At 36.3% G+C, this 27,989-nt stretch overlaps 1 protein-coding gene across 7 annotated transcripts in view; it reads right to left on the reverse strand.

Annotated features, from left to right (window-relative positions):
• Positions 1–27,989, reverse strand: part of PTBP3 (polypyrimidine tract binding protein 3) — a 121,308-nt gene that overhangs the window by 28,098 nt on the left and 65,221 nt on the right. For all 7 annotated transcript variants that reach the window (XM_086683709.1, XM_086683707.1, XM_086683713.1 and 4 more), the window contains 3 exons: positions 19,003–19,167; positions 8,847–8,957; positions 7,249–7,423 (listed from right to left, as the gene is read on the reverse strand). In XM_086683709.1, the coding sequence (XP_086539835.1) occupies positions 7,249–7,423; positions 8,847–8,957; positions 19,003–19,167 (451 nt within the window). The remainder of the gene's footprint in view (positions 1–7,248; positions 7,424–8,846; positions 8,958–19,002; positions 19,168–27,989) is intronic.

The raw sequence follows: 27,989 nt of genomic DNA on the forward strand, positions 1-27,989 counted from the left end.
GTTACCATTAGGTTTGTATATAACTTCTTCTGCATTGGTTTACACCTTACAGTATAGGTCTAAAGATCTATTTCAAGAAAGTCAGTTTGTCAGTATGGTACAAGATACAGAAAAAATTTTTAATTTTTTCAGTATGAATACCTATGTGGCTAAAAACTTTTTGAAAAGATTTTCTTTCCCTATGGAATTTTACACTGTTGAAAAATCAACAGATGTATTATATATAAATGAGACTATTTCTAGACTCTGTATTCTGCTCTATTAATGTAAATCTATATATCCTATATACACTACCAAACTGGCTTGATTTCTGCAGCTTTACATTAAGTCTTTCATTAAGAAATTATTGTAAATACTTTGACTATTTTAGATAGCTTTTAAAAAAAATGTTTATTTATTTTAGAGAGAGAGCACACGAGAGAGCGCACATGCAAGCAGGGAGGGAGCAGAAAGAGAGGGACAGAGAATCCCAAGCAGGTTCCATGCTATCGGCACAGAGCCTGACATGGGGCCCGAACTCATGAACCAGGAGATCATGACCTTAAAGGAAATCAAGAGTTGGACACTAAACCAACTTAGTTACCCAGGCGCCCCATGCTCATTTCACATATGAATAAACAAAAGTGCAGAGAAGTTAAACAATTTGCCCCAAGTCACACAGATCACAAATAGTAGGTCTAGAATTAGAATCTAAAAAGTATGATCCTGGGGCGCCTGGGTGGTTCAGTTGGTTAAGCATCCAGCTTTGGCTCAGGTCATGATCTCGCGGTCCATGGGTTCGAGCTCCGCGTCAGGCTCTTTGCTGATAGATCAGAGCTTGGAGCCTGCTTCGGATTCTGTGTTTCCCTCTTTATCTTCCCCTCCACCGCTTGCACTCTTTCTCTCAAAAATAAACATTTAAAAAGTATGGTCCTGAGGAATAAATATAACAAAGCATGCACATATTTGTGGAGTCACCTAAAGTCACCAAACTCTTTGGAAAGACATTAAGGAACATTCAAAAAAATGAAGAGATGTACAATGTTCAAAGACGGTTAAGACTGTATTGTAAAGATGTCAATTATCTTCTACGTGATTTATAAAGTCAATGTAATCCAAATGAACTCTAACAGCTTTTTCCTTGAGGATGTGACATGTTGACCCTAAAATTCATAGGTAAAATGATGAAGTGCAAAGACACTCTTGAAAAATAAGGTAAAAAGATTTATTCTGTCAGGTATTGAGACTTGTGGTGATGATTAAAGGAGAGACTAATAAATAGACCCATGAATAATACCCACAAAACTACTTAAGCAAATATTCAGCTGAGGTTAATGCTATGTGTTAACAACTCTGAAACCACGCTCTGTGTATTACAAGATTGAGCAAATAAGTAAACACATTGAAGCTAATAGAAACTAAATATCTCATTCTTGAAGCAGGGAGCTAACAGTATGAAAAGGGTGCGGGGATTGGAATTGGAGGTATTAGTTAAAATTTGTGGTTTTTAACCACACGGAGACATATATTTATGAAGCACAGAGAAATACATTTATGACCTACACACACATAGGAATCCCAGTAATGTTCATTTAAAGTGCCTAGAAGCAATGATGTTCCTATCAACAACGAGCACATCTAATGCCTGAGTACTGATTTCAAAAAACCATTTCTAACTAAAAGGAACCGGGCCTCAATGGAGAAGTAGCTGATTGCAGCACTAAGGGAGGGAAGGTAAAGAAGAGCTGAAATATCTTCAGCCAGAAAGTTAGGAAATGTTCAAACGAAGATGGGGATATGTCAAGGGCCATAGAAGCCACTGTGAAAGGGCTCCCACTGGCCAAACCTGGGACAGGTTGAACATAAAATGAAAAATCACAGCATAAAACCCACAGAATAAGAATCTATAAGACCATGGGAATGCAAGCTGGTGCAGCCACTCTGGAAAACAGTATGGAGGTGCCTCAAAAAACTAAAAATAGAACTACCCTACGACCCAGCAATTACACTACTAGACATTTATCCAATGGTACAGGTGTGCTGTTTCGAAGGGACACATGCATCCCCATGTTTATAGCAGCACTATCAACAACAGCCAAAGTATGGAAAGAGCCCAAATGTCCATCGCTGGATGAACGGATAAAGAAGGTGTGGTATATATATATACAATGGTGTATTACTTGGCAATCAAAAAGAATGAAATCTTGCCATTTGCAACTATGTGGATGGGACTGGAGGGTATTAGACTAAGTGAAATTAGAGAAAGACAAATGTCATATGACTTCACTCATATGAGGACGTTAAGAGACAAAACAGATAAACATAAGGGAAGGGAAACAAAAAATATAAAAATAGGGAGGGGAACAAAACACAAGAGACTCATAAATATGGAGAACAAACAGGGTTACTGGAGGGGGTGTGAGCTAAATAGGTAAGGGGCACTAAAGAATCTACTGATATTATTGTTGCACTATATGCTAACTAATTTGGATGTAAATTAAAAGAAAATTAAATTAAAAATTATAAAAAAATCTGTAAGACCACACTGACAAGAAAAAATAAATGAGTAATAAATAAGCATGGAGACCTAATGCACAGTATAATGAATTTAGACAGACATTATTACATATAAATGTATCAAAGTAACATGTTACACACCTTAAATTCACACAATGTTAGATGTCAAATTTATTCAAGATGAATGAATAAATAAATGAAGGGAGTGGTGGTAAGAAAAAAGTCCTTTATAATAAAATTACAGCTAATAAGCATTAAAGGAATGATGAGATTAACAAATCTCCAATAAGGTAACCATCACAGTAACAACAATATTTGGCAATGGATGATACAATTCAAGAGTGAAAAGTGATAGGGAACAGGATATTTATATAGTCTCAATGTATCACCCTACAAATTACAGAGAAAAATAGTAATTTACTGGGAAGAAACTTTGCAGAAATCACGTTAGTAAGTGATCAAAGTTAGTATCGTCATGAATTAGATAAACTGGCATCCTATGTCTCCTGATGTAACCAACTGAGAAAGACACAACGCTGTTTTAGCCAAAAAAAACCAGACACTCATATTGAGAGGCATTCTATGAAATACCTAACCTGAAATCTTCACCAATTCAAATATCATGAAAGACAAAGAGTGAGGAAATGTTCCAAATTAAAGGACTCTAAAGAGACTCCAAATAAATTAGCCTAATACTGGTTTGGGTCTTTACCAGAAAAAATTCTCTTATAAAGAACATTACTTTTGGGGCGCCTGGGTGGCGCAGTCGGTTAAGCGTCCGACTTCAGCCAGGTCACGATCTCGCGGTCCGTGAGTTCGAGCCCCGCGTCGGGCTCTGGGCTGATGGCTCAGAGCCTGGAGCCTGTTTCCGATTCTGTGTCTCCCTCTCTCTCTGCCCCTCCCCCGTTCATGCTCTGTCTCTCTCTGTCCCAAAAAAATAAATAAACGTTAAAAAAAAATTTTTTTTAAAAATAAAAAAAATAAAGAACATTATTTTTGCAACAGGCAAATTTCTAAAAGGTTTATGGATTAGATCATAGTATTATATAAATGTTTATTTCCCAATTTTGATAAGTGACCTGTGTTTAGGTAAGAATGTCCTTATTCTGAGAAAATACACACTGAGGGGCGCCTGGGTGGCTCAGTCGGTTAAGCGTCCGACTTTGGCTCAGGTCATGATCTCCCGGTCCGTGAATTCGAGCCCCACATCAGGCTTTGTGCTGACAGCTCAGAGCCTAGAGCCTGCTTCAGATTCTGTCTCCCTCTCTCTCTGACGCTCCCCCGTTCATGCTCTGTCTCTCTCAAAAATAAATGTTAAATAAATAAATAAATAAAATAAGAAAAGAAAATACACACTGAGTATTAAGAAGTAAAGAGGCATCATGCCTGCAACTAACTCTCCAATAATTGAGGGGAAAAAGAAAAAACAACTATCCACCTCTTCCATATAATCAGAGAGACAATGAAGTAAATGTGGCATGATGTTAACTGAGGAATCTTGGATGCTTCTGGATATAAGGGAATTTCTTTGTACTAATTTTGCAACTTGAACTATTTCAAAACAAAATTATTAAAATACTATAAAGTTTATTTATTTTGAGAGAAAGACAGTGTAGGTGGGGAAGAGGCAAAGAGAGAGGGAGACACAGAGAATCCCAAGCAGGCTCTGCATTGTCAGCATGGAGCCCGACGCGGAGCTCGACCTCACAAAACTGAGATCATGACCTGGGCTGAAACCAAGAGTTGAATGCTTAACCAACTAAGTCACCCAGGTGGCACTAAAATACTATAAACTTTAGAATGTAGGTATATATATTTATGATGTCAGAGGAACAAAGGATTTCTTAAACAAGACACAAAAAACATAAATATAAAAGAAATGGCAAATAAATTTGACTAAATAAAAATACCATAACAAGAATAAACCAATAAGCCAAAAATGGAAGAAACTATTTGAAACACATATAGCTATAGCCAACAAAGAACTATTGTGTGGGATATATATAAAAAGAATTTCCACCAAAAAAAAAAAAAAGAAAGAAAAATAAAAAGAAAAGAAAGAAACAAGACAGCAAACACAAAAATAGGTAAAAAAAAGTTACAACAGAAAATTCATAAGGGAGAATGGCCAATAAACAAATAAAAATATGTTTAACCTCATGGGTAATCAGGAATATCTCACTGCAGCATTGTCCATAATGACCTCAAACTAAAACAATCCTAATGACTATCAACAATAGAATGGATAAACAAACTGTGGTATATTCATTCAATGGATATCTATATACTTGATGGTACTGAGAATGAATAAGCAACAGCCATATATATATATATATATATATATATATATATATATATATATATATATAAATATGGATGAATCACAAGTCAACAAAAGAAAATGAAGAGCATGATGCCATTTACATAAAATTCTAAATAAAGGAGAAAAAATGTTTAAATTAACACTTAGAGCTGCATAATGAGTGATAAGAAAAACATACACAAGGAAAAAGCAGAAAAGCAAAAGAATGAATATCATCAAATTTGAGACTGATCATCCTGGGACAGGAAGGGAAGGAACATACATAATCAATGAGAGTGCTACAAACACTGCTTCTTCAGGATATATAAATATATTATTTCTTAACCTGGATGATAACTACATGGGTGTTAAAATATATATTTGCATATTTTAGAAGATTTTCTAAAGGTATAGTGTATTATCACTAAAAACAGGGACAGAGTGCTTATGACTTAACCCTAGGAGCAGTAAAGAACCTTTAAAAAAAGAAAGAAGAGATAGTAAGGAAAAAGTCAGGACAGTGGTATTGCACAAGCCAAGAGAAAAGAAGGGAATAGTGAATCATGTTAAATATTAGCAAGAGGCAGAGTAAACTTTCACATAATATGCAAAAAAGTATTGTTCTCTGTTGATGAATCAGCTCTCTTAAGATGTAGACATTAATTTGCAATGACTAAGGATTTATTAAAACGATGAAAAAGGCTGTTACTACTCTGTTATTTTATACTCAGAAACCAAAATTCTTGATCATAATTGAAAAATGTCCTCCTCCCATAATGTATAATTAATTACATCAAAAATATATACTCAATTATTGGAATAAGTACAGTTCTGCATTTGATAGCAAAGTTTTGGTACACTTGAACGACAGCCTCAATTTCTATCATGTATTCCTGAAATTGTGATTACAAAGACCTCTGGCTCTGCCAAATCGGACATGTAAGTAGAGGCTGGTAACAAGTATAAAACACAAACATTTGGTTAGACCAAGACAGAAACTTTAACAGCTCAGGAACATGAACTGAACAATTCACTTGTCTTTCTCAGTTATAAATAACAGAAAGCTTTTACTTGAAAATAAAGTTACAAACTATTTTCCAGAAAATTGGACATGTGGCTAAGGATTCATTTTTCTCACCTATAAAATAAATATGGACTAAATATCACTTAAGGTCTCAATGAGCAATATTTTATGGTGTCATCTGGGAAATGAAAACTAATCACAAAAGGTAATAAAATTTAATACTTTATCTAGATAATAAATCACACCTTCAAGGGCTGCAAAATCCAAAAGTAGCATTTATCAACCTAATGATATACCCAACTGGGCCATCCATTGCTTCTTCCTTTACATAATGATTTGTTTTAAAAGTACAAATATATTGGTAACTAATTTTATTTAAAAAAAAAAAAAATGTTTTTTTAATGTTTATTTTTGAGACAGAGAGAGACAGAGCATGAACAGGGGAGGGTCAGAGAGAGGAGGAGACACAGAATCTGAAACAGGCTCCAGGCTCCGAGCTGTCGGCACAGAGCCTGACGTGGGGCTCGAACTCACGGACCATGAGATCATGACCTGAGCCGAAGTCGAACGCTGAACCAACTGAGCCAACCAGGCGCCCCTACTGGTAACTAATTTTAAATAAAAGAAAAAAGCCCTTCAAACCAACATTTGCAGAGATAATTCAGAAGGTTGTAATTTTAATAATTATAATGCAAAAATACAACTTCACAAAAACTTAAGTTACAGATGGGAGTTCTGATTTATAAAAAAAACAAAATAAAATAAATCCCCTTCTTTGAACAGAGGAAGAACATACCACTAATTTAGGCCCTTTTTAAAAATAACACTACTTCAGGGGCACCTGGTGGCTCAGTCAGTTAAGTGTCCAACTCTTGGTTTCAGCTCAGGTAATGATCTCATGGTTTATGGGTTCAAGCCCCACATCAGGCTCTGTAGTGACAGCATGGAGCCTGCTTGGCATTCTGCCTCCTCTCTCTGCCCCTCCCTGGTCACTCCCTATCTCTCTCTTCCAAAAATAAATAAATATTTAAAAATAAATAAAATACCACTACTTCAAAAGGAGAAAAGTATTTCTCTCAAGAACACAATACCAATATTCCGTGGCTATAAGTCAACACATTTAAAGCAATGTTAATACTTATGAGCATTAATTTAAAGCAAATGGTTGTTTGGCTTATAAAGAATGAGTAAGATTAATGTTAGAACATAAATTTTTAACTCAATTTCAGATATTCATTTGTTTTGCCAACTAACAGAATCTACTAATATTAAGATTTAATTAAAGGACACATTTTGTTCCAAGATTTTTCTTTCCTTTAGAAATCCTGAGAGAATCCAAGAAGAAAAAGGCTGATATGCACAGATTAATGTATAAAACTTGTAACTTCAGAAAGCTTGCTTTGCGACCCAAAATGGAACTACTCACCAAAAGCAGCAGCCATAGGGGGTTCAAGGGATGGCTGGCCATCACCAGTAGGAAGGTCTAAACGAGTGAAGTCTCTGCTTTTGTCATTATTATATTTCACATTAAGGCTGGTGAGCTTGGAGAAGTCAATACGCAGAGTGCAGCATGCATTATAGATATTCTGGCCATCCAGAGCCTAAAGCATGTAAGAAAGGGACTGAGGTTTTGCAAGACAACAACACTGATAAATCAAGTAGCCTCTACTTTGACACAGAGTGGCAATTAGGTGTAAAGCAGAGAGTAAAGGACTAAAAGCCAAAGACTTGTTTTTACTTTTACCTAGGTCACTAACTGTGTGAACCTAAGAGAGAAAAAGAAAATCTCTCAGTTTTTCACAATGTCATAATAATCCCTTTCTTGTCTATGGTAAGATCAAATGAAAGGAGACAAATGTAAAAGCGTGGAAAACTTACACATTATCGAGCATCGTACTAGCTACCATTATGATTATTTTGTCCACAACAAATGTTTAACAATGATTTGATTTTATATTTCATCGCATTTTTTAGCACACTTTACACTTTTTAGTTTAAGATGAAACCACAACATATGAAACATTATCTCTTTTTTTCTCTCGTAAATCTATTTTATAATACTTTGAATAATAAATGAGGGAAATTTTGCAATTAGTTCTGACATAAGACCAAAGATCAGTAATTCTTACCCCCTTCACAATAATGAAAACTTATCAAAGGAATATATGTAGCCACTTGACTTTCACAAATGCTCAAATTTATAAAAATAGATACCAGAAACCCCAAAACATGAAAAATGCAAATATACAAAAAACACTGACTTATAAACAGTTATTGATGAGTACATCATCATAAAGGTACAAAGTAATATATGCAGGTAAAGGGTACAGCAAATATAAAGTCCATATTCCTAATATGGCAGACAGTGTGTGGTACAGAAAACTACTAAAAACCTTAGTCCCAATCTTTGAAAAGAAATTAGAAATAATTCAGATACTGATAAAAGATAGAATTAGGGTTAAGAATAGATCTCAATAGGAGATGAGTAAAATATAATCAAACTGAATATGAAATTTTCTACTTGTCAAAAGTCAAGCACTCATGTACTAAAAAAAAAAAAGACAATATAAACTAACAGCAGCAAGCTTCCTAAAATGTTGTATATTCACAAAATCAGAGCTCAACAAAATTCAGCAGTGAATACAGTTACAAAATTACAATCTTTGGGCAACTGAATCAAAATGAAGATACAAGAAAAAGGATAATTCTACTTTATTATTCAGATTTTATCAGGAATACTGTGCTCCACTTCTAGACTTTAAAAATATGACAGAAATGAGTCCCAAAGATCTGAGAAGTGATAAATGATTTGAAACCATTTCATATGAAGAAAGTAATCTTTAGCTTATCATTTTAAAAAGCATATGGAACAGTGCATTTAAAAGCAGTAAATTTTACATTACATATGTTTTACTACAATTAAAAACACACGGTAAATTGCAGCAAGGGAGAAGACATGATGGCATTCTTTGGTATCACTGAAGACTAATTAACAAATGAAAAATGAAAAAAGATCGTAATTACCATTTTGGCATAATGTGCATTCACTGGGTCAGCATACTGAAGCAAGGCTTGAAACTGATTATTCTTTGTAAAGGTGATAATCTTCAAGACTGTGCCAAATTTAGAAAATATCTGGAAAAAGTTCACAGGTTAAATCTAAGGTAAAAATTAGGCTAATGTACTTTTATAAATATAACTCAATTCATAAATTCCATTTTTGTCTATTATTTTTTTAAGTTTATTTATTTTGAGAGAGAGAGAGTGAGAACAAGTGGGGGGAGGAACAGAGAGAGAGAGAGAGAGAGAGACAGAGACAGAGAGAGAGAGGGAGGGAAGGAGGGAGAGAATCCCAAGCAGGCTCTGTGCTGTCAGCGCAGAGCCTGATGGCAGGGCTCAAACTCACGAACCATGAAATTTTGACCTGAGCCGAAATCAACAGTCAGACGCTTAACCGACTGAGCCACCTAGGCAGCCCTAATGAAAATAATTTCCTCTATTTCCTCTATTAAAATTGTTGGTACAAAAATGACTTAAATCAAGCCTAAGATGTTAATGTTTCAACATCCACACATGGCCTAAAACAGTGCCTGATGCACAACAGGCACTCAAATATTTAACCTATTTTATAGTATGTGATAAACGGCACAATATGAAAAACATGAGACTACAGTAGGAATTAATTGCTGGTAAGAGATAATGGTGTTACAAAGCATATGAATGGAAGGGGAAGAGTCATATGGATCAACTATTTCACCTTGAGATTCAGCATCAACTTCTTAAGATTTTTATAGGCAGACAAACTATAAAATGTTCCTCTACAGGCCACTCTGTTAATTCATTCAATATTCAAAGAGCACTGTTCTAGGCCTTGGAAATCAGCAGTGAGTAACAACAAAAGTCTATGCCCCAAGGAAAGACAGACGATAAATGAAAAACAATGTCTCATCATAAAAAAGTGTTATGAATAAAAATAAAAGGAAAAGGGATAAGAGTGAACTGGAATGTAACTTGGGAAGGTGCAAGACTGGTCAAAGAAGGCCTCTCTGAAGTGTCTTTGGAGAAGAGGAATAAACACAGTGTGGAGATTTCCTGACAGATACCTGGTTACTACCCTAGCAAGTTCTTACAATATACTTGCTCTACTCCATCACCAATAGCCACGGTTACTACAATGCACTTTGTTTTCCTCTTATATCCCATCCCATCTTAAATGTGGATCTTAATCAGCCAGAAGCTTGTCCGTCCACTTTTAAGAATAAAAAGATAATTATTCCCTATGCTGGTAAGAATTTGCTATTATCACTATTATCAAATACTATATATGAATGTCCTTAATAGCCAAATAGTCCTTTCTCCCTTTTAATTACCTTTAGAAAGAATGATCAATAATAAATACCTTAAAGTACAGCAGCAAAAGAATAGGCAACTTCTACTACATCAAAATTTAAGACTTATGTGCATCAAAAGACACTATCAACAGAGTGAAACAGCAACCCACAAAACAGGAGATCATATTTGCAAATCATATCCAGTAAGGGGTTACTATCCAAAATATATGAAGAACTCCTATAATTCAACAACAAAAATCAGCAAAGGACTTAAGAAAATAATCAAATAGCCAATAAACACATGAAAAGATGCTCAGCACCACTAATCATTAGGGAAATGCAAATAAAAACTCAATGAGATTTCGCACTCATTAGGACAGCTTTTATCAAAAACAAAAAACAAACCCAGAAAATACCAAGGGTTGGGGAGGATGTGGAGAAAACAGAACCCTTGTGCACTGTTGGTAGGAATGTAAAATGATGTAGCTGCTATGGAAAATAGGATGGTGGTTCTTCAAGAAAAGTAAAAAAAAAAAATTACCATATGATTCAACAGTTCGACTTCTTAGGATAAGCCCAAAAGAACCAAAAGCAGGGACTTAAAGAGGTATTTATTTGTACATCCATGTTGGTAGCAGCATTATTTGCAAAAGATGGAAGCAACCTAAATGTCCATCCACAGATGAATGGATAAACAAAAATGTGTTAAATACATACAAAGGAATATTATTCAGCCTTTAAAAGAAAGGATATTCTGATACATGCTACCACACGGATGAACCCTAAAGACACTTAGTGAAGTAAGCCAGTCACAAAAGAACAAATTATCCATGGTTCCACTTATATAACGTAAAGAAGTCAAATTCATAGACAGCAAGTAGAATGGTGGCTGCCAAGGGCTGAGAGAAAAGGGGAATGGGGAGGTATTGTTTAATGGGTGTGGGAGTTTCAATTTAGGAAGACAAAAAACTTTTTGGAGATATAAGGTGAGTGGTGATAATTGCAAAACAAGGAGAGTGTATTTAATGTCACTGATCTGTACACTTAAAAAACAGTTAAAATGGTAAAATTTATGTATACTTTACAACCCCCAAGTAAAATAAACTGTCCTAAAGTCCAAATACTCATTTTTGGCAAAATGCTAACAGATAATCAGCTTAGAGTCAAACACTTCTTATAGGAGATAACACCACTGAACAATCAGATTTGCAGAACCAATTTGTCTTAGAAGGGCACATCAAAAAATGTTATTACTTAAAATTAGTCTGAGGATTCTTTGTTGAAATTCCTTAAAAAAAAAAAAAAAAACAACGCAGTTAATTTAGTTATGGTCATATTTCAGAGTTTAGAACTTTGGGATCTTGGGCGCCTGGGTGGCTCAGTCATTAAGCATCAACTTTGGCTTAGGTCACGATCTCACATTCCATGAGTTTGAGTCCCACATCAAGTGAGCTTGAGCCCTGATTTGGTGAGCTTGAGCCCCACTTTGTGTGATCTCGTTCCCTGCTTCGGGTGAGCTTAAGCCCCGCCTAGAGTGATCTCATGCCCCTCTGGTGAGATCAGCTTCTCAGGTAAAACAAGAGCCCTGGGCAAGCCCTGCTTCTCTCTTTCTGCCCCTCGTGGGATTCTCCCTCCCTCTTTCTCTCTCTGCTCCTTGCTCACTAGTGCCCTCGCTCTCTCAAAACAAACAAAAAACAAACAAACAACTGATCTTAATCTCTCATTTAACTGTTCTGAAAACATTAGGAATTTCTTTTTGTTGTTTTAATGAAAATTCTGGTCCTGTCACAGGCATTTCCTCAGTACACCCTGTGTGTTCTAGATAATATTCTTAAAATTCATAAAAGAATACCACACTTATCTTCTCAGCTGACCATCAAAGAATATAGATTTTATGTTGTATCTTTCTTTAAGATACAAGCATTCCTGGGAAAAGGTCTTGTATTTTCTTATTTCCATCCTTGGTGATACTGTGATCACAAACACACCCCAATCTATATAAGTGCATAATCTGAGTGTTGGGTAAAGGAGTAGTAATAGACTTTTTTACTGCAGCCACAGGTAGTATTCTAAACTACAAGTAAGATTATATCATATATAATTTTGCTCTGGTTTACTTCTCTAACCACATTTCCTGATACTCTATATCACACGATTTATACCAACAATGTGCAGTTGTGTCTAGTTCTCTAAATGTACCAAGGGATTTCAGACATCTATGCCTATACACATGGCTATTCCCTTTTTCTTAGAACTCTATGCTTAATACCTAGTAAATTTTCATTTATCTTTTCCAAAACTCAGCTCAGGAAAGTAATGCCACCAGAAAATTCTCAGCCTCTCCCAAGTATCAATAGAGTTCATTCTCTTTCTTATTACTCCCTTCTTGGTCTCATATATATTTTTGTTTTACTTATACTGTGCTATTCATTTGTTTACATATGTCTCCTTTAATTAGACTGAAAGCTCCTTGAAGGTATGTATGTACACACACACACACACACACACACACACACACCTTGTCTTAATCATTTCTATATCATTGAGTAAAATTCTTGGCATATAAACAAGTACATGGTAAATGCTTATTATTAACTGATAAAGAATTATACTTAGACCTGACGAATTACGGCAACATGCAGTTTTTTGAAAATAATAAACATTCTTCATGTAAAATATCTCATTAATGAAGTAGTAAGAACATACAATCTGCTCTCAAATCTGGAATTTTACACTAAATTATGCTTAGAACCTAGAAAATTTCTACTTAACCTTCAGATTTTATTAATGTTTACATTCTCTCATTTAACATGAACACCAACATGATGCACATCCTCACTCACTGCTGTGTTTGGCTGTGTGATTTTTTTTTTTTTTAATTTTTTTTTTTTCAACGTTTATTTATTTTGGGGACAGAGAGAGACAGAGCATGAACGGGGAAGGGGCAGAGAGAGAGGGAGACACAGAATTGGAAACAGGCTCCAGGCTCTGAGCCATCAGCCCAGAGCCTGACGCGGGGCTCGAACTCACGGACCGTGAGATCGTGACCTGGCTGAAGTCGGACGCTTAACCGACTGCGCCACCCAGGCGCAGTGATTTTTAACTGAATGTGTTAACAGAATATAAATGGGTGGAACTGGCTAACCATGGACAGTTACCTAGGGTCCCCTGGATTGTATGTACTGACAGAGTAGCTTTAAACATCAATCTGATACTTTTGAACAAAGTAAGTGAGCAACACCAGGGAATCTAGGCTAATGCCTCAAGTGTGATTTTTTAAATAATTTATTTTGAGAGAGAGAGAAAGCACGAGTGGGAGAGGAATGGGGCGGGGGGGGGGCGGGTAGAGAGAGAGAGAATCCTAAGCAGTCTCTGCACTGTCAGCACAGAGCCTGATGCAGGGCTTGAGCCCACGAACAAACCACAAGATCATGACCTGAGCCGAAGTCGGACGCTTAACCATCTGAGCCAACCAGGCACCTCTCGAGTGTGATTTTTAACAACTTTTCATAATTACCAACAGTAATACCAACAGTAATAATTTACCAACAATTTTAAACAGATTTGGTCTCATAAGATTAACATTCAGGAAAGTTTAATATATATGGATTTATTATTATTGATTACAGTAATAATTTGACTCTTTGATTCTACTTCTCTAATATATTTATTTTTCTGTCATAAACACAAACACACAGACCCAACTCTTGATGTCTCCTGTGCATTTAATCTTTTAAGACTTTAAAATGGGATGAAGAGAGAGGTGCCTGGGTGGCTCAGTGGATTAAGCACCTGACTCTTGATTTCAGCTCAGGTCATGATCTCACGGTTCATGAGGTCAAGCCCTAAGTCAGGCTCTGCACTGACAGCATGGAGCCTGCTTGGGATTCTTTCTTCCTCTCTCTCTACTCCTCCCCTGCTTGTGTGCACATGTGCGCACTCACTCTCTTGAAACAAACAAACAAACATTAAAAGTGGGGGGGGGGGGATGAAGAGAATACCAAAGATCAAATTCAGATAAAATTAATCTTCATGGTGATGTTTATACATGGAGCACTTATCAGAAACTAAAAAAGTTCACTAGTATTCACTTGTAAAAAGTGTACTGGGGCGCCTGGGTGGCTCAGTCAAACATCCAAAAATAAATACACACTAAAAAAAAAAAAAAAACCAAAAACCTAGTGTATCGGCCATAATTTGTTTACAGTAATTTTTGTCCCCAATGAAACAGTAAGATTTAAGAACCAGAATTGTGTATTACTAGTACTGACTCTTTTAATAATTGCTTTTTAAAGTTATTTATCTTTACTCTGCAATTCAAAAAGATCAGTTCTTTATCTTGAAGACATTCATCTATTGGACATTCATAAAAAACTCCCATAAATAACAGTATTTGGAAGTAATGGACTACATGAGAACATTGTTTTGTACTATTTCAGTACACAAAGAAATTTTTTAGTATGCAAGGTTGAATTTACATTATGGAATTGTTGAGAAATGACTTCCTAACTTACAAACACTCTCTAGATTATGCAATCCAATCCAATGGCTTTAATTACCACCCATATGCTGATGATAACCAAATCTCCAGCCCTGAATTCCTACACTCATTCCAAACTTATTTCCCAATTGTCTATTCAACATCAACCACTTGCATGCCTAATAGGTATCCCAAAATTATCTTGTCCAAAACACTACCTCTACCCCTGCCCCAAATCTTCTTTTCCCTTTAGTCTTTACTATCTTAGTATAAAATTGCTCTATTTTACCAGAGGCTCACATCCAAAATCTGGAAGGCATTCTTGATCACTCCACTTTTTCTTCATAATCCACGATTACTCAACCCATCAGCAAATCCTTCCAAATATATCCATAATCACCACTTCCCGAGACCACATCCTCACATGGGTCACCACCATCTCTTACCTGGACTATGCTAAGATCCTCCACTTATGCCTACAATTTATTCTTAACACAGCAACAAGAGTGATTCCATTAAAACATAAATCTATCATCTTACTCCTCTACTCAAAATCCTCTAATGGCTTCCATCTTACATAGTGTAAAGATTATAAAGGCTTTGCATCATCTGGATCCTAACCCCTTCTCTGATTCTATCATTTATAGTTTTCCCACTTTTTACAATTACAATTACATAGCCTTATTTCTGATATTTCAACACATTAAGCACCCTTGCACTTAGACACTTCCCACTTGCTGTTCTTTCTGTGTTATTCTACCACATACTTTAAGCCTCTGCTCAAATATCATCATATTGAAAACCTCCGTTAACTTTCCTCACCTGAAATAGCACCACTCTCATCTCACTCACTCACTCCACTTACCATGAGCTAAAGAAAAAAACACTAACTTCAAGAGATGTCAGAGAAGAGCTTAGCTAATGCCAACTCTTCAGCAAAAAATATAAAATAATATGCTAATTAATTACAACACGTGCAACCAACTCCATACTTCCATGTATTATCCCACCACAATATTCATCACATTTTTAGGCTATTATTTAGGAAGTTACATCTTACCCACAAGACCAGAGCAAGGATCAGTTTCTTACAGTGCAATTTACTAGTGTCTAATAATTACAGCTAACATTTCTTGAGACTTAATATGTATCTTTCTAATGTATACCTTAATATTTATAGGTGCCTTAAATGCATTAACTCATGTAATCTTCACAATAAAGATATAAAGATACCTTCACAGTAAAGATATAAAGATATATAAAAGATAGACACCATGTCCAGCCCCATTATATAAATAAGAAAAAGATACAGAGAGGTAAGTTAGTTGCCCAGGGTTATAGAGGTAGTAAATGGAAGAGCCAGGATTCAAACCAGCTCCAGACCCTGTATCCTTAATCATGTTATACTACACTTTAGTTGGCTAATGACACAGAGTGCTAGGGGAGAGGGCTCAGTTAATGCAATGAGAGAAAAACTGAGGAGGCAAATTTGAGCTGTAGACTGAATGATGTAGGTTCAACTAAGTGACCGTCTCAGTGAAGTGTTTTGGAAAGAAATAGGAGATAGAAACGGACTAAGGCATGAGTAAACTGGGGGCAAAGGGCCAGAAAAGCCAGTAGCTAAATAAGCAGAAGGGTGTTAGGAAATGAGGTTAAAGAGAAGGGAGAGGTCTGCATGTGGGACCTTAAGGGCCTTGGTAAGGGCTTTGATTTCATTCCGACAGCAAGGGAAAAGAGGATTAAACAAGGAAGTGTGATAACTGAAAGGCTGAGAGTCCTGCTTACTATTAAGGACTCTCAGAATTACTCCTCTTCACTCTGAAGGACCCCATGATCTTTTGGGAGAGAAACAAGGTTTGTTACTGCTCTCAGGGAAAAAATAAATGGAATGACAGGGCAGAACCAAAAGACTCTAGCTAAACTCAAGACTGAATGATGGCACTGTTGAGCCACAGGTGCAAGAACATCTTCTGTAAAACAGCGTTAGTAAGTTAGTAGTAGCTTCGATGTTACCGTTACAAAAGCAAACAAACACTGCTGATGGATCACAGTGCTCACTGACACTCTGGGATAAACATAGGACAAGAAAAGTCACCAGAACTAAGAAGCCAATCACTTAAGCAACTGCTGAAACCTTTGTAAGGAAGAAGGGTGGCTATGGATAGTACTGTTAAGGCCTTTCCTAGACATGCTTCACAAATGCGTATATTTAGAAAATGGTATGCATAAAACTACTGTAGGGAACACAGTAGGCCTAATAAATGGTATATTTTGATATTTATATGCATGGCACAGGAACTGTGTTGGGAAATGTATCTGAACTTTATTGCCAATTAGTACAATGACTGTGGGAAAGTAATGTGACTTTAAGGACCCCAGTTTCCTAATTTATAAAATGTGAGAATAGGATGGAAAGTACTTCAATTCTTTTTTTTTTTTAATTTTTTTTTAACGTTTATTTATTTTTGAGACAGAGAGAGACAGAGCATGAATGGGGGAGGGTCAGAGAGAGAGAGAGAGACACAGAATCCGAAACAGGCTCCAGGCTCTGAGCGGTCAGCACAGAGCCCGACGCGGGGCTTGAACTCACGAACCGCGAGATCATGACCTGAGCCGAAGTTGGATGCTTAACTGACTGAGCCACCCAGGCACCCCGGAAAGTACTTCAATTCTTAAACACACATGCACATATACATCCCTATGACTCTTCACTTAGTAGTGCAAAGCCAAAGGTTTGGAAAACAGTTAAGTGATTCTGGACTGACTTGGCATCACACTATGCAGTACATACTGAGATATAAATATGAAAATAAGTATATGTTTTAGTGTTTAAAATTTTTTAAATATTTACTTATTTTTGAGAGAGAGAGTATGCACGCCTGAGCGAGGGAATGGGGTGGGGAGAGGGAGAGAGGGAGAGTGGGAGAGAGAGAGAGAGAGAGACAGAGAGAGAGAGAGAGAGAGAGAGACAGAGAGAGAATCCGAAGCAGGCTCCAGGCTCTGAACTGTTAGCACAGAGGTGGATGCAGGGCTTGAACCCACAAGCTAGGAGATCATGACCTGAGCTGAAGTTGGATGCTTAATCGACTGAGCCACCCAGGTACCCATTTTAGTGTTTTAACATTACAGTGTATGGCTTGACAAGTATGAGGGAATCAATATGCAGCAAAAGAGGACAAAAACTAATTGAAGTTTTTGGGCTAGATACCAAGTAATTGTACGTTACATTTTGAGGATATGTATATATGGAGTATTAGTTAAAACTGTAACAAGCAGGGGTGCCTGGGTGGCTCAGTTGGTTAAGCAGCCGGCTTTGACTCAGGTCATGATCTTGTAGTTTATGAGTTCAAACCTCACAATGTGCTCTCTGCTGTCAGCACAGAGCCCGCCTTGGATCTTCTGTCCTCTTCTTTCTTGCCCTCTTTTGGAAATACATACACACACATACATATATACATATACATATACATACATACACACACACATATATATGTATAACAAGCATACAAAACACAACATTGGACTTCATATTAGGAGGCTTGAGTTCTGTCTCTTCAGTTATTCTCTACAATATTTAATTATCTCTCAGTTTTATTCACTACAAAATTATGTAACTTAGTTACCTTCCAGTTCTTAAATTCGACACTCTCATAGTAGGCCATGATGTGGTGGGGTGCCTTTTATCACAACAGTTTGGACATATTAATGGGTAGTCTATGAAAATTATGTTGACCATCAGTCAGTATTTAACATGATACTTCCATTTTATACATGAAGAGTTACCACATACTTTCCTTTCAGAGTTTTTAAAATGAAAATACTCAAATGTAAGAAAGAGTTAATGGAATAACTACTATCAGTGTGTTTTCAATAGGATTCTATGCTTTGTTCATTTTCATGCTTACGTATTTTTAAAAAAGAATTTCTTACATACCCTTTTATATCAAGTATTTAAGTTAGAAAAATGAAGCTATAGAAAAGTTATCTCTGGGCGCCTAGGTGGCTCAGTTGATTGAGCGTCCGACTTCGCTCAGGTCATGATATCGCAGCTCACGAGTTCGGGCACTGCATCGGGCTCTATGCGGACAGCTTAGAGCCGGGAGCCTGCTTCAGATTCTGTGTCTCCCTCTCTCTCTGTCCCCCCCACTTGTGTTCTCTCTCTCTCTCTCAAAATAAACATTAAAAAAAATTATCTCTAATAGATACTATTTCCTACATAAAACAGGATGCCTAAGGTTATTATTATTTAAACATATATACCAGCCAAAATAAATAAAAAAAAAAAAAAAAAAAAAAAAGAAAGTTAAGATATAAACATCAAAAGCTACAGAGGTCACATTTGCCTCTTAAGAGTGTTGTTCCACTTTACCTGATGAAGAACTTCCAGAGTAACAGGGTAAAAGAGGTTTTCAATAATTATTCGGAGCACAGGGCTCTGCCCAGGTATGACTGTGCCTTCATTGGTAGGAGCTCCAGGAAGGGCCAGGCTTCCTGACTGGACAGCGCTGACAGCCTGCAGTGCAGCTTGGGCTCTCTATAAAACAATCCAAAATAAGGAAAAAAATACATATCTACTTTCTCTAGATGCACATATCCTAAATTTGTAATCAGTTAAGATTCAAAAGACTTGCTTTCTTATCACAATGACACAATATTTAAGAAAGGTACTTAAAGTTACTTGAAGAAATGAAAAAAACACATGGCAAAAAAAAAAAAAAAAGAGGAAAATGTGGAGATGATTTTTATTTCCTAATTTTTAAATAACAGAAAAAAACAGTGAAAGTAACATTAAAGATGACTTAAAAACCACTCAAGTCCCTCTTCTTTTTCCCTCCCTGAACCACTGAGTTCTAAAACCTTTGGGTGGCATATGATAGACGCAAATATGGAGCTATGGTGGTTCAGAGGGGGTTAGGAATGCATCCCTATAGGAAGGCATCCTGGCATAAGCATCAGAGCCTGAGCGATGAGGACAGCATCTACATAGTAGGCTGCCTGGCAAGGGCAACTTGAGCCCAAACAAGGTAAGAGAGGTATCTAGTGTGGGGGTGGTTCAGTGCTAGACATCAAACCTGAGGAATATGAAAAGGGTAAGAAATGCGTCCAGAAGAGAATAGCCTGGCAGGACTGTTAGAGCCCAAGGAGAGTTAGGAAAGGGTCCACATGGTGTGAACCAATGTAGTGAAGACAGTCCAAGCAGGGTGAAGAGGAGGTCCACGAAGGCCTGACCGGGGTAAGAAGGTAATTCAATGGTGGGGCAGCCTAAAATAGGATGTAAGAACCCAAGCAGGGGCAGGCAGACAAGCTTTTATTTTTTTTTTTTAGGAAAAAAGACAATATTTACTTATAATAGAACATTTATGGAGCACTAATTGCAGGTATCATTCTATGCATTCACTATACAACTCTCTTTAATTCTCACAACAATTTACGAGGCATGTATTATTACATTTTTTTCAGATGAGAAAACCGAGTCTGAGTTGGGTTAAATGGTTTGTCTGGAGTCACACAGAGGACTGTAGTCTGGAGTCACACAGAGGACTGTAAACAGTGGTACTTAAACACTTGATGAAAATCTGAAAATGTCTCAAACACAATTCTGAACCCCACTTCTGTCAAACTCCTGGAAACGTCTCCTATTTTTATTGTTCTTGTTGTTGTTATTGAATTACAGTTGACGTACAATGTTATATTAGTTTCAGGTGTACACCATTGTGATTTGAAAATTCTATATATTGCTCAAAACTTACCACAAATGCAGTCACCATCTGCCACCATACAACACTAGTACAATATTGACTATATTCCCTATGCTGTACTTTTTATCTACATGACATTTATAACTGGGAGTCTGCACTTCTTAATACCTTTCACCTATTTTGCTAAACCCTCCTCCCAACCATCTTCCTGTGTGGCAACCACTAGTTTGCTCTGTGTATTTAAGAATTTGTTTTTTGTTTTTCACTTATTTTCTAGATTCCACATATAAGTAAATCACATATTTGTCTTTCTCTGTCTGATTTATTTCACTTAGCATAATACCCTCTAGGTAGATCCATATTGTTGCAAATGGCAAGATTTCATTCGGCAGATGAGTTTCGAAATAGCATGCTCCACTAAAAAGACCAGAGTGCCCTAAAACAAGTCGAGTCCCAGAGCTGGAGCAAAGACAGTACAAAATGAGTAACTTTTTTGTTTCTTTGGGTTTTTTTTGTTTGTTTTTACTAGAATGCAAAGAACTGTTCAAATATTTATGGAAACATGCCAAAAGATAGAAGACAGCTTCTTGAAGGGGCTCCCACTGGCTAAATATAGGATAGTTTGAGAATCAAAATAGTGATTGTAACAAATAACAACCCATCAAATAAAACAGGAAATCTTAAATCCATACTGGTATAAGTTGACAGTTGGTAAGAAGTATATATATACTGCTTTAAAGTACCTTCCCCCAAAATATTCCTCTTTCCTCCTTTGTAAGTCATAACTTTACAGTGGAGAAGCCAAACATGAGCGTCATCAAGGAATCTAAGAGCACAACATCAGTAATGCAACAAACTGAAATTATGTGCCACCTGATATGATGCAATGAGAAAAAAAGGACATTACTTCTACGATGTTCCTGTCAAAACTATATACACTGAATGTAATCACAAGGCAATACCAGATAAACTCAAATTGAGGGAAATCAAGATGACAGACTGCCTATAGTTATCCAAAGTGTCAAATCAAGGTCATGAAAGTCAAAAACTGAGGAACTGTTTCAGACTAAAGAACACTAAAAGATGTGACTTCTAAACAGAACATGTGATTCTAAATAATGTTTGTTTTGCTCTAACAAACATTACTGGGATGATAGGCAAAACTTGAATGGGGACTGAGGACTGAATGTCAATTTCCTAATTTTGACCTCTATATTTGGTTGTGTAGGAAAATGTCCTTGCTTATAGGAAATGCACACTAAAATATTGGACAATGAAGACCGATCAGGTAAGCAACTTATTCATAAATGCCTGAAGAAATCAAAAGTTGCATTGTATCTGTAACTCTTTTTCAATTTTATGACTGCCTCAAAATTTAAAACCATTATTTAGACAATGAAGTGGGTGAAGGAAGGAAAATTTAAGGGAAAAAAGCATGGTTAATGATTAATGAAATCAAATGCAAGTTTTCATCAATCTCTTTGTTCCATTCTCATCATTCCTTAAGAATGGTGATAATTAGTCTGTGCCACAAAATGAAAAAAAATCACCACTTTTTTACATATTATATTCACTTCCAATTTTAAATTAACATTTCTTGTGTTTTGCTTTTATTATTTTAATTTTTAGTTTATTATATCATCTCTCTAATGTGAGACATTATGCTATGACAAATAACATTAAAAGAAGAATCTTTCTGAAGATTGGCTTTTAACTTTGTGTATGCTTAATAGATGAACTTCCACTTTTTTTTTTTAAAGTTTATTATTTATTTTGAGAGAGACAGCAAGAGGGAGAAGGAGAGAGAGAATCCCAAGCAGGCTCCACACCAGAAGTACAGAGCCTGATGGGGATCTGGAACCCATGAACCATGAGATCATGACCTAAGCTGAAACCTGGAGTCAGACACTTAACCCACTGACTCACCCAGGTGCCCCACAACAACTTCCACTTTTATGCTTATATGCAACTCCTTTTTTATACTTTTTACCAGCATTTTTAGGCCATATAGATTTTTATGTATCAGCTAATATTCAAACTGCTCAACATTCAGTTTCTAAAACATCATTATCTTTGAGAACAATGTATGCGTAATTATTTGAAAATTTTATATCGTTTGATTTCAAAACTGTGCTCTTAGAAAAACAGCCATGTGTATGGAATACTGAGCATCCCACGCCTGCCTCAAAAACAGCAGTTTATCTCGTACATTTTACACTGGGATCCCCAGTGAGAGTTTACTTGCAAAATGGGTTCTATTGTTTTCAAGTTTGAAAACTGATTCAGACTTCCACTTTGAGTCTATAATTAGCAGAAGGTGTGGGTCCATTAATAATTAATTTTAAAAAGACCCAGAAGGTAGAATTAGCAGACAAGAACATGTGGGACTCGAACTCATGACCCCAAGATCAAGAGTTACCTGCTCTTCCGACTGAGCCAGCCAGGTACCCCTAAATTTTTCATTTTTAAATTTATTTAAATTTAGCCACATGTAGCCAGCAGCTACCATACCAAACATAACTCTAGAACGTCTAGGCAAAGACTTCAACATAGAGAAGTTCTAAATGGAATAATGGTTCTTTTTTTTCTTAGATCAGGAGGATTAAATCTTTACAAAACTAAGCCTGCACAACCAAAAGTAAACTTAACCTTCCTGACTTTACTTCATTATGCCATCAATCATTCTACCAATCCTTTTTATTAAACAATCCTACACATATGCTTCCTGCTACTGATATTACTATTTTTATCATAGCTCCTCTTCCTTCACTCATCCTTTTTGGCATGGGGGGGTACCACAACAGAGAAATAGGAGAAGCCACGGTACCTATTGTGCTAATCATTCTAGAGTTCTCAACATATTCTGCATTAGTATTTCACAGAGCACTGAGTACAAAGGTCTCTGAGCAGCAGGCATGCAAGAAATGCTTTTGACAATAAAAATCTGAGAAAATAACACCTGAAGACAGATTTATTTAATAAATAACTCTGTAGTTTCCGTTTTTAATTAGACAAAACATTCAAGTAAAAAAAAAAATAAAATTGAGGCACACTCTCCACAGAGGGCAACAGAAAAGTTGGGGGTGGGAGAAAATGAGAAATATTTTCTTAATATAAAGAGATTATTTCACATAGAAGATTTATGTTCTGCGTATTTGATGCTAAAAATTATGAGGCAGCAGAATTCCTACTATGGGAGATAATTTTTTAAATGTTTTCTAAACAAACTTGCTGGAATAGTTTAATAACTTAATAAAGGAAACAGCAGTAGCATGACTGGAAATGCAAGTATTTCATCAAGGTGAGGGGAGGACAAATAGACCTCATATAAAATTTAAACATGTCTGGATAACGTGAAAAAGACATTTCTAAAATTGAGATAGAAATGAATGTACAATAAAATGCACAGACCTTAAGTGTAGAGTTAGATGATTTTTTAAGAAAACATTTTTAGGCAAAATCTTTCCATGGTTATCTCTGCAGATTTATAAATGTCCACCCACAAGGTAAAAAAACAAAATAAAACTGTCTATACCCTAATGATGGTTATTAAATAAAACCATTTCTCAAATGCTGTACCTCAAAATACAATCTAAATTTTTTAGCTATAATTTTAGTTTACATATTTTTTAAGCTTATTTATTTATTTTGAGAGAGACAGAGAAAGCACAAGTGGGGGAGGGGCAAAGAGAGAGGGAGACAGAGAATCCCAAGCAGGCTCTGCACTGTCAGCTTGGAGCCCGATGTGGGGCTAGAACTCACTAAACCACAGGATCATGACCTGAGCCAAAACCAAGAGTTGGATGCTTAACTGACTGAGCCATCCAGGTGCCCCAACTATAATTTTAGTTTAAATAAAAAGATAAAGATACTTGAAGGGCTCCTCAGTTGGTTGAGCAGCTGACTCTTGATTTCAGCTCAGGTCATGATCCCAGGCGGAGCTCTGTGCAGAGTGCGAAGCTTGCTTAAGATATTCTCTCTCTCTCTCTCTCTCTCTCTCTCCCCCTCTCTCCCTCCCTCCCTCCCTCCCTTTGCACTTCTCCCCTGCTTGTGTTCTCTCTCAAATAAATAAATAAATAAATTTTAAAAAATATTTGATATTCACCTGACCCTCTCTGGCAAGTATGTCCATAGGCTGGAAAAGAAGTTATGTGCATGTTTTGGGTTACCTTGTTATTCAGAGAATAAAAGATAATGAAATAGTAATTTATCAGTTTCCCAGGGCTGTCAGAAAAAAAAAAAAAAAGAGATTTGGTACATTTTATGTATGCAAACAAGTACCTTAAATTCTGACTTCAACTTTGGTGTAGGACTTTGAATAAAAGAAAAACTATTATATTTTATCAAACATCAATGTATAAAAATTGCACAAAAATAACAAAATGGAAAGGGCACTAGGAAGAAATCAAGGCTATCGAAGAATTAACTAGGTCATTTCAGCTGGCTTTGGTTGCCAAGCAACTGGAATGCCTCACAGTTTCTCTCTAGAACAATCCAGTCTTTAAGAGTTTTATTAAATTGTTTATTCCTTGTTCAAGACTTATTCTAACATATTTAGGAATCACACTAATAAGAAAACTGCCATGACTTACATGAATGAAAATTTAAAACTCTAGTGAAAGACAGGAGTCAAAATACATCCTCCTCAAAAGAATCATAGAGCAATATAAATATGTTAATTATCTCAAATTAATCTATAAAATCAACCCAATTCCAATTGTGGCTTTTTTTGGGGGGGGTAGAAGTTATCTAAATAATTCTATTATATATGGAGACATAAGTAAAATACAATAGCTAATTAATGTCTGAAAAAAGAGTATAAAAGAGGGCTTTGCCCTACAAAATATTAATACTGGAGACATTAGCTCTAGGGACATGAAAACAGGAATGGAACAGAAGTGAATACAAAAGGTGGTCTGGATTAGACATGGAGTGCACACCATGTGAGTAGCACAGACATAAGGGTATATCAGAGCCAGGCAAGCAGAATGTGTATGCATGTCTAAGAAGGGTATACATGCATGTTTTAAGTAGGTACAGCAAATGTACAGAAAACTAGAACATGACAAAGAACAAGTTTCACATAAGTAGATAATAAATGGGTTATTCAAAAAAACGATAAAGGAGAAACTGGTCAATGGGAGTTAAAAAAGAGATCAAAGCCTACCCTCACTCCCCACCTCCAAAATATTTCTAATAAAACAAAAATTTAAACATTTAAATAAAAACAACTAAAACATAAAAATATGAGAAGAAAACACAGGTAAAAAAAATTAAAAAAAATTTTTTTAATGTTTATTTATTTTTGAGGCAGAGAGAGACAGAGCATGAATGGGGGAGGGTCAGAGAGAGAGGGAGACACAGAATCTGAAACAGGCTCCAGGCTCTGAGCTGTCAGCACAGAGCCCGACACGGGGCTCAAACTCACGGACCGCGAGATCACGACCTGAGCTGAAGTCGGACGCCTAACCGACTGAGCCACCCAGGCACCCCCAAAACAATTTTTTTAATGTTGGTATACTAGGTCCTGATGAACATGGTATCAAAATCAGAAACCATAATACAATCTTAAGAGATTTGACTATTGTGTAAAAATATTTTTAAAACCGCATTAGTAGACAAAACTCAGAGACAGAAAGTAGACTGTGGCTGCCAGAGGCTAGGGGGGCAGGAGAATGCGGAATTAGCGTTTAGGGCATAGAGTTTCAATTTGGGAAGGTGAAAGAATTTATTTTTTTAAGTTTATTTACTTATTTTGAGAGAGAGAGAGAGAGAGAGAGAGAGAGAGAGAGAAGGAGGAAGGGGAGAGGGAGAGAGTGTGAGAGAGAATCCCAAGCAGGCTCTGCACTGTCAGCACAGAGCTCAAAGCAGGGCTTAATCTCACAAACCATGAGATCATGACCTGGTGTCCCAAGGTGAAAGAATTCTGGAGAAAGATGGTGGTGATGGATTGCACAATATGAATGTACTTAATGCTGCTCGGCATTTACAAAATGGTAAATTTCATATGTAATTCACCACAGTGTTAAAAATGGGGGAAAAACTGCATCAACAGAAATCACTATACTTTATAAGTTATCAAATAAATATTAAGTAAACAATAAGATATGATTTCATCCTCTAATAAAGATGACAGGAAAACTGCTTGCTTACACATGAATGGCACCCTAAGCTGGCACATATTCTTTAAAAAAAAAGCAATCATGTGGGGCACCTGGGTGGCTCAGTCAGTTAAGTGACTGACTTTGGCTCAGGTCATGATCTCACCATTCATTAATTCAAGCCCCCCATTGGGCTTTCTGCTGTTAGCACAGAGCCCACTACGGGTCCTCTTTCTCCCCGTCTCTCTGCCCACCCCCCCCCACACTTGCACACATACCCTCTCCCTCTAAAATAAACATTAAAAAAAGCAATCATGAAACGTATATCAAAATATAAAATATACATATGCTTAGTCCCAGCAATTTCACTGCCACAAATGTTAACTAGTAAGAAAATGTTGCAAGTGTGCTAGGATATGTAAGAATGTTGCTACAGTGCTATTTCTAAAAAGTGTAAAATTGGAAACAATTTCAATGTCTATTAACAAGACATTGGATAGATTATGGCTGTCTTATAGAAGGGAGTATTATGCATTTACTTAAAAACTGTGAAGTAATTCTGCCTTTATAGCCATCAAAAAAATATCCATGACACATTATAAAGAAAAAATATGAGCTTTCAAAACATTAGGATTCCACTTATGTAAAATTATATACACAGATAATAATACACCTGGATAGAGAAGGAATACACACCAAACTGTTAGCAAATGTTAATTAGTTGTCTCTGGACAACTGTGTTGTTGTTGTTGTCATTTTTACTTTTCTGGACTATTTGAATGTTTTACCATGAGAATGGATGCTATTTAGAATTTTGAAGTCAATTTTTCATTTACAAAAGTCTACACTATTTAAAAATGTCTAACATCTCATTTACTAAGTTTATATAGGTTATTATATGCCACTAATATCTCTTAGAACAAGCTAAGGATTATGCACAGAAAAAGTCTTTGTTTTAAAAATGTGGAGGGGCGCCTGGGTGGCGCAGTCGGTTAAGCGTCCGACTTCAGCCAGGTCACGATCTCGCGGTCCGTGAGTTCGAGCCCCGCGTCAGGCTCTGGGCTGATGGCTCAGAGCCTGGAGCCTGTTTCCGATTCTGTGTCTCCCTCTCTCTCTGCCCCTCCCCCGTTCATGCTCTGTCTCTCTCTGTCCCAAAAATAAATAAACGTTGAAAAAAAAAATTTAAAAATGTGGAAAACTAATTTCAATTCAGTAGCTTGCACTATAATGACTTTCAGCACAGAATCAAAGGGCTGGAGGAGTTCTTTTACCTAGAGCAAGACTATAGGGCCCAAACATGCTCATAACATAATAAAAAAACCTCTTTCTTGCTTTGTGGATCAATTTTTCTTACCCTTAAGTAACTTCAAATTACTATTTTAGCTACTACAAATCAACCTGGAGAGACACAAAAGATGAACTATAGTCAATATGAACTATATCAAAATAAAAACTGAAAAATGAGGTTAGAGATGTTGATATTCTACATTCCACATTCACCTAGAAGAGTCAAAAACCATTTAATGAACATATCTATACAAATTCTTATTAACATC

The sequence above is a fragment of the Puma concolor genome, chromosome D4, assembly GCF_028749965.1.
Source record: "Puma concolor isolate L17-30 chromosome D4, mPumCon1.1.hap2, whole genome shotgun sequence".
Classification (NCBI taxonomy): Eukaryota; Metazoa; Chordata; class Mammalia; order Carnivora; family Felidae; genus Puma; species Puma concolor.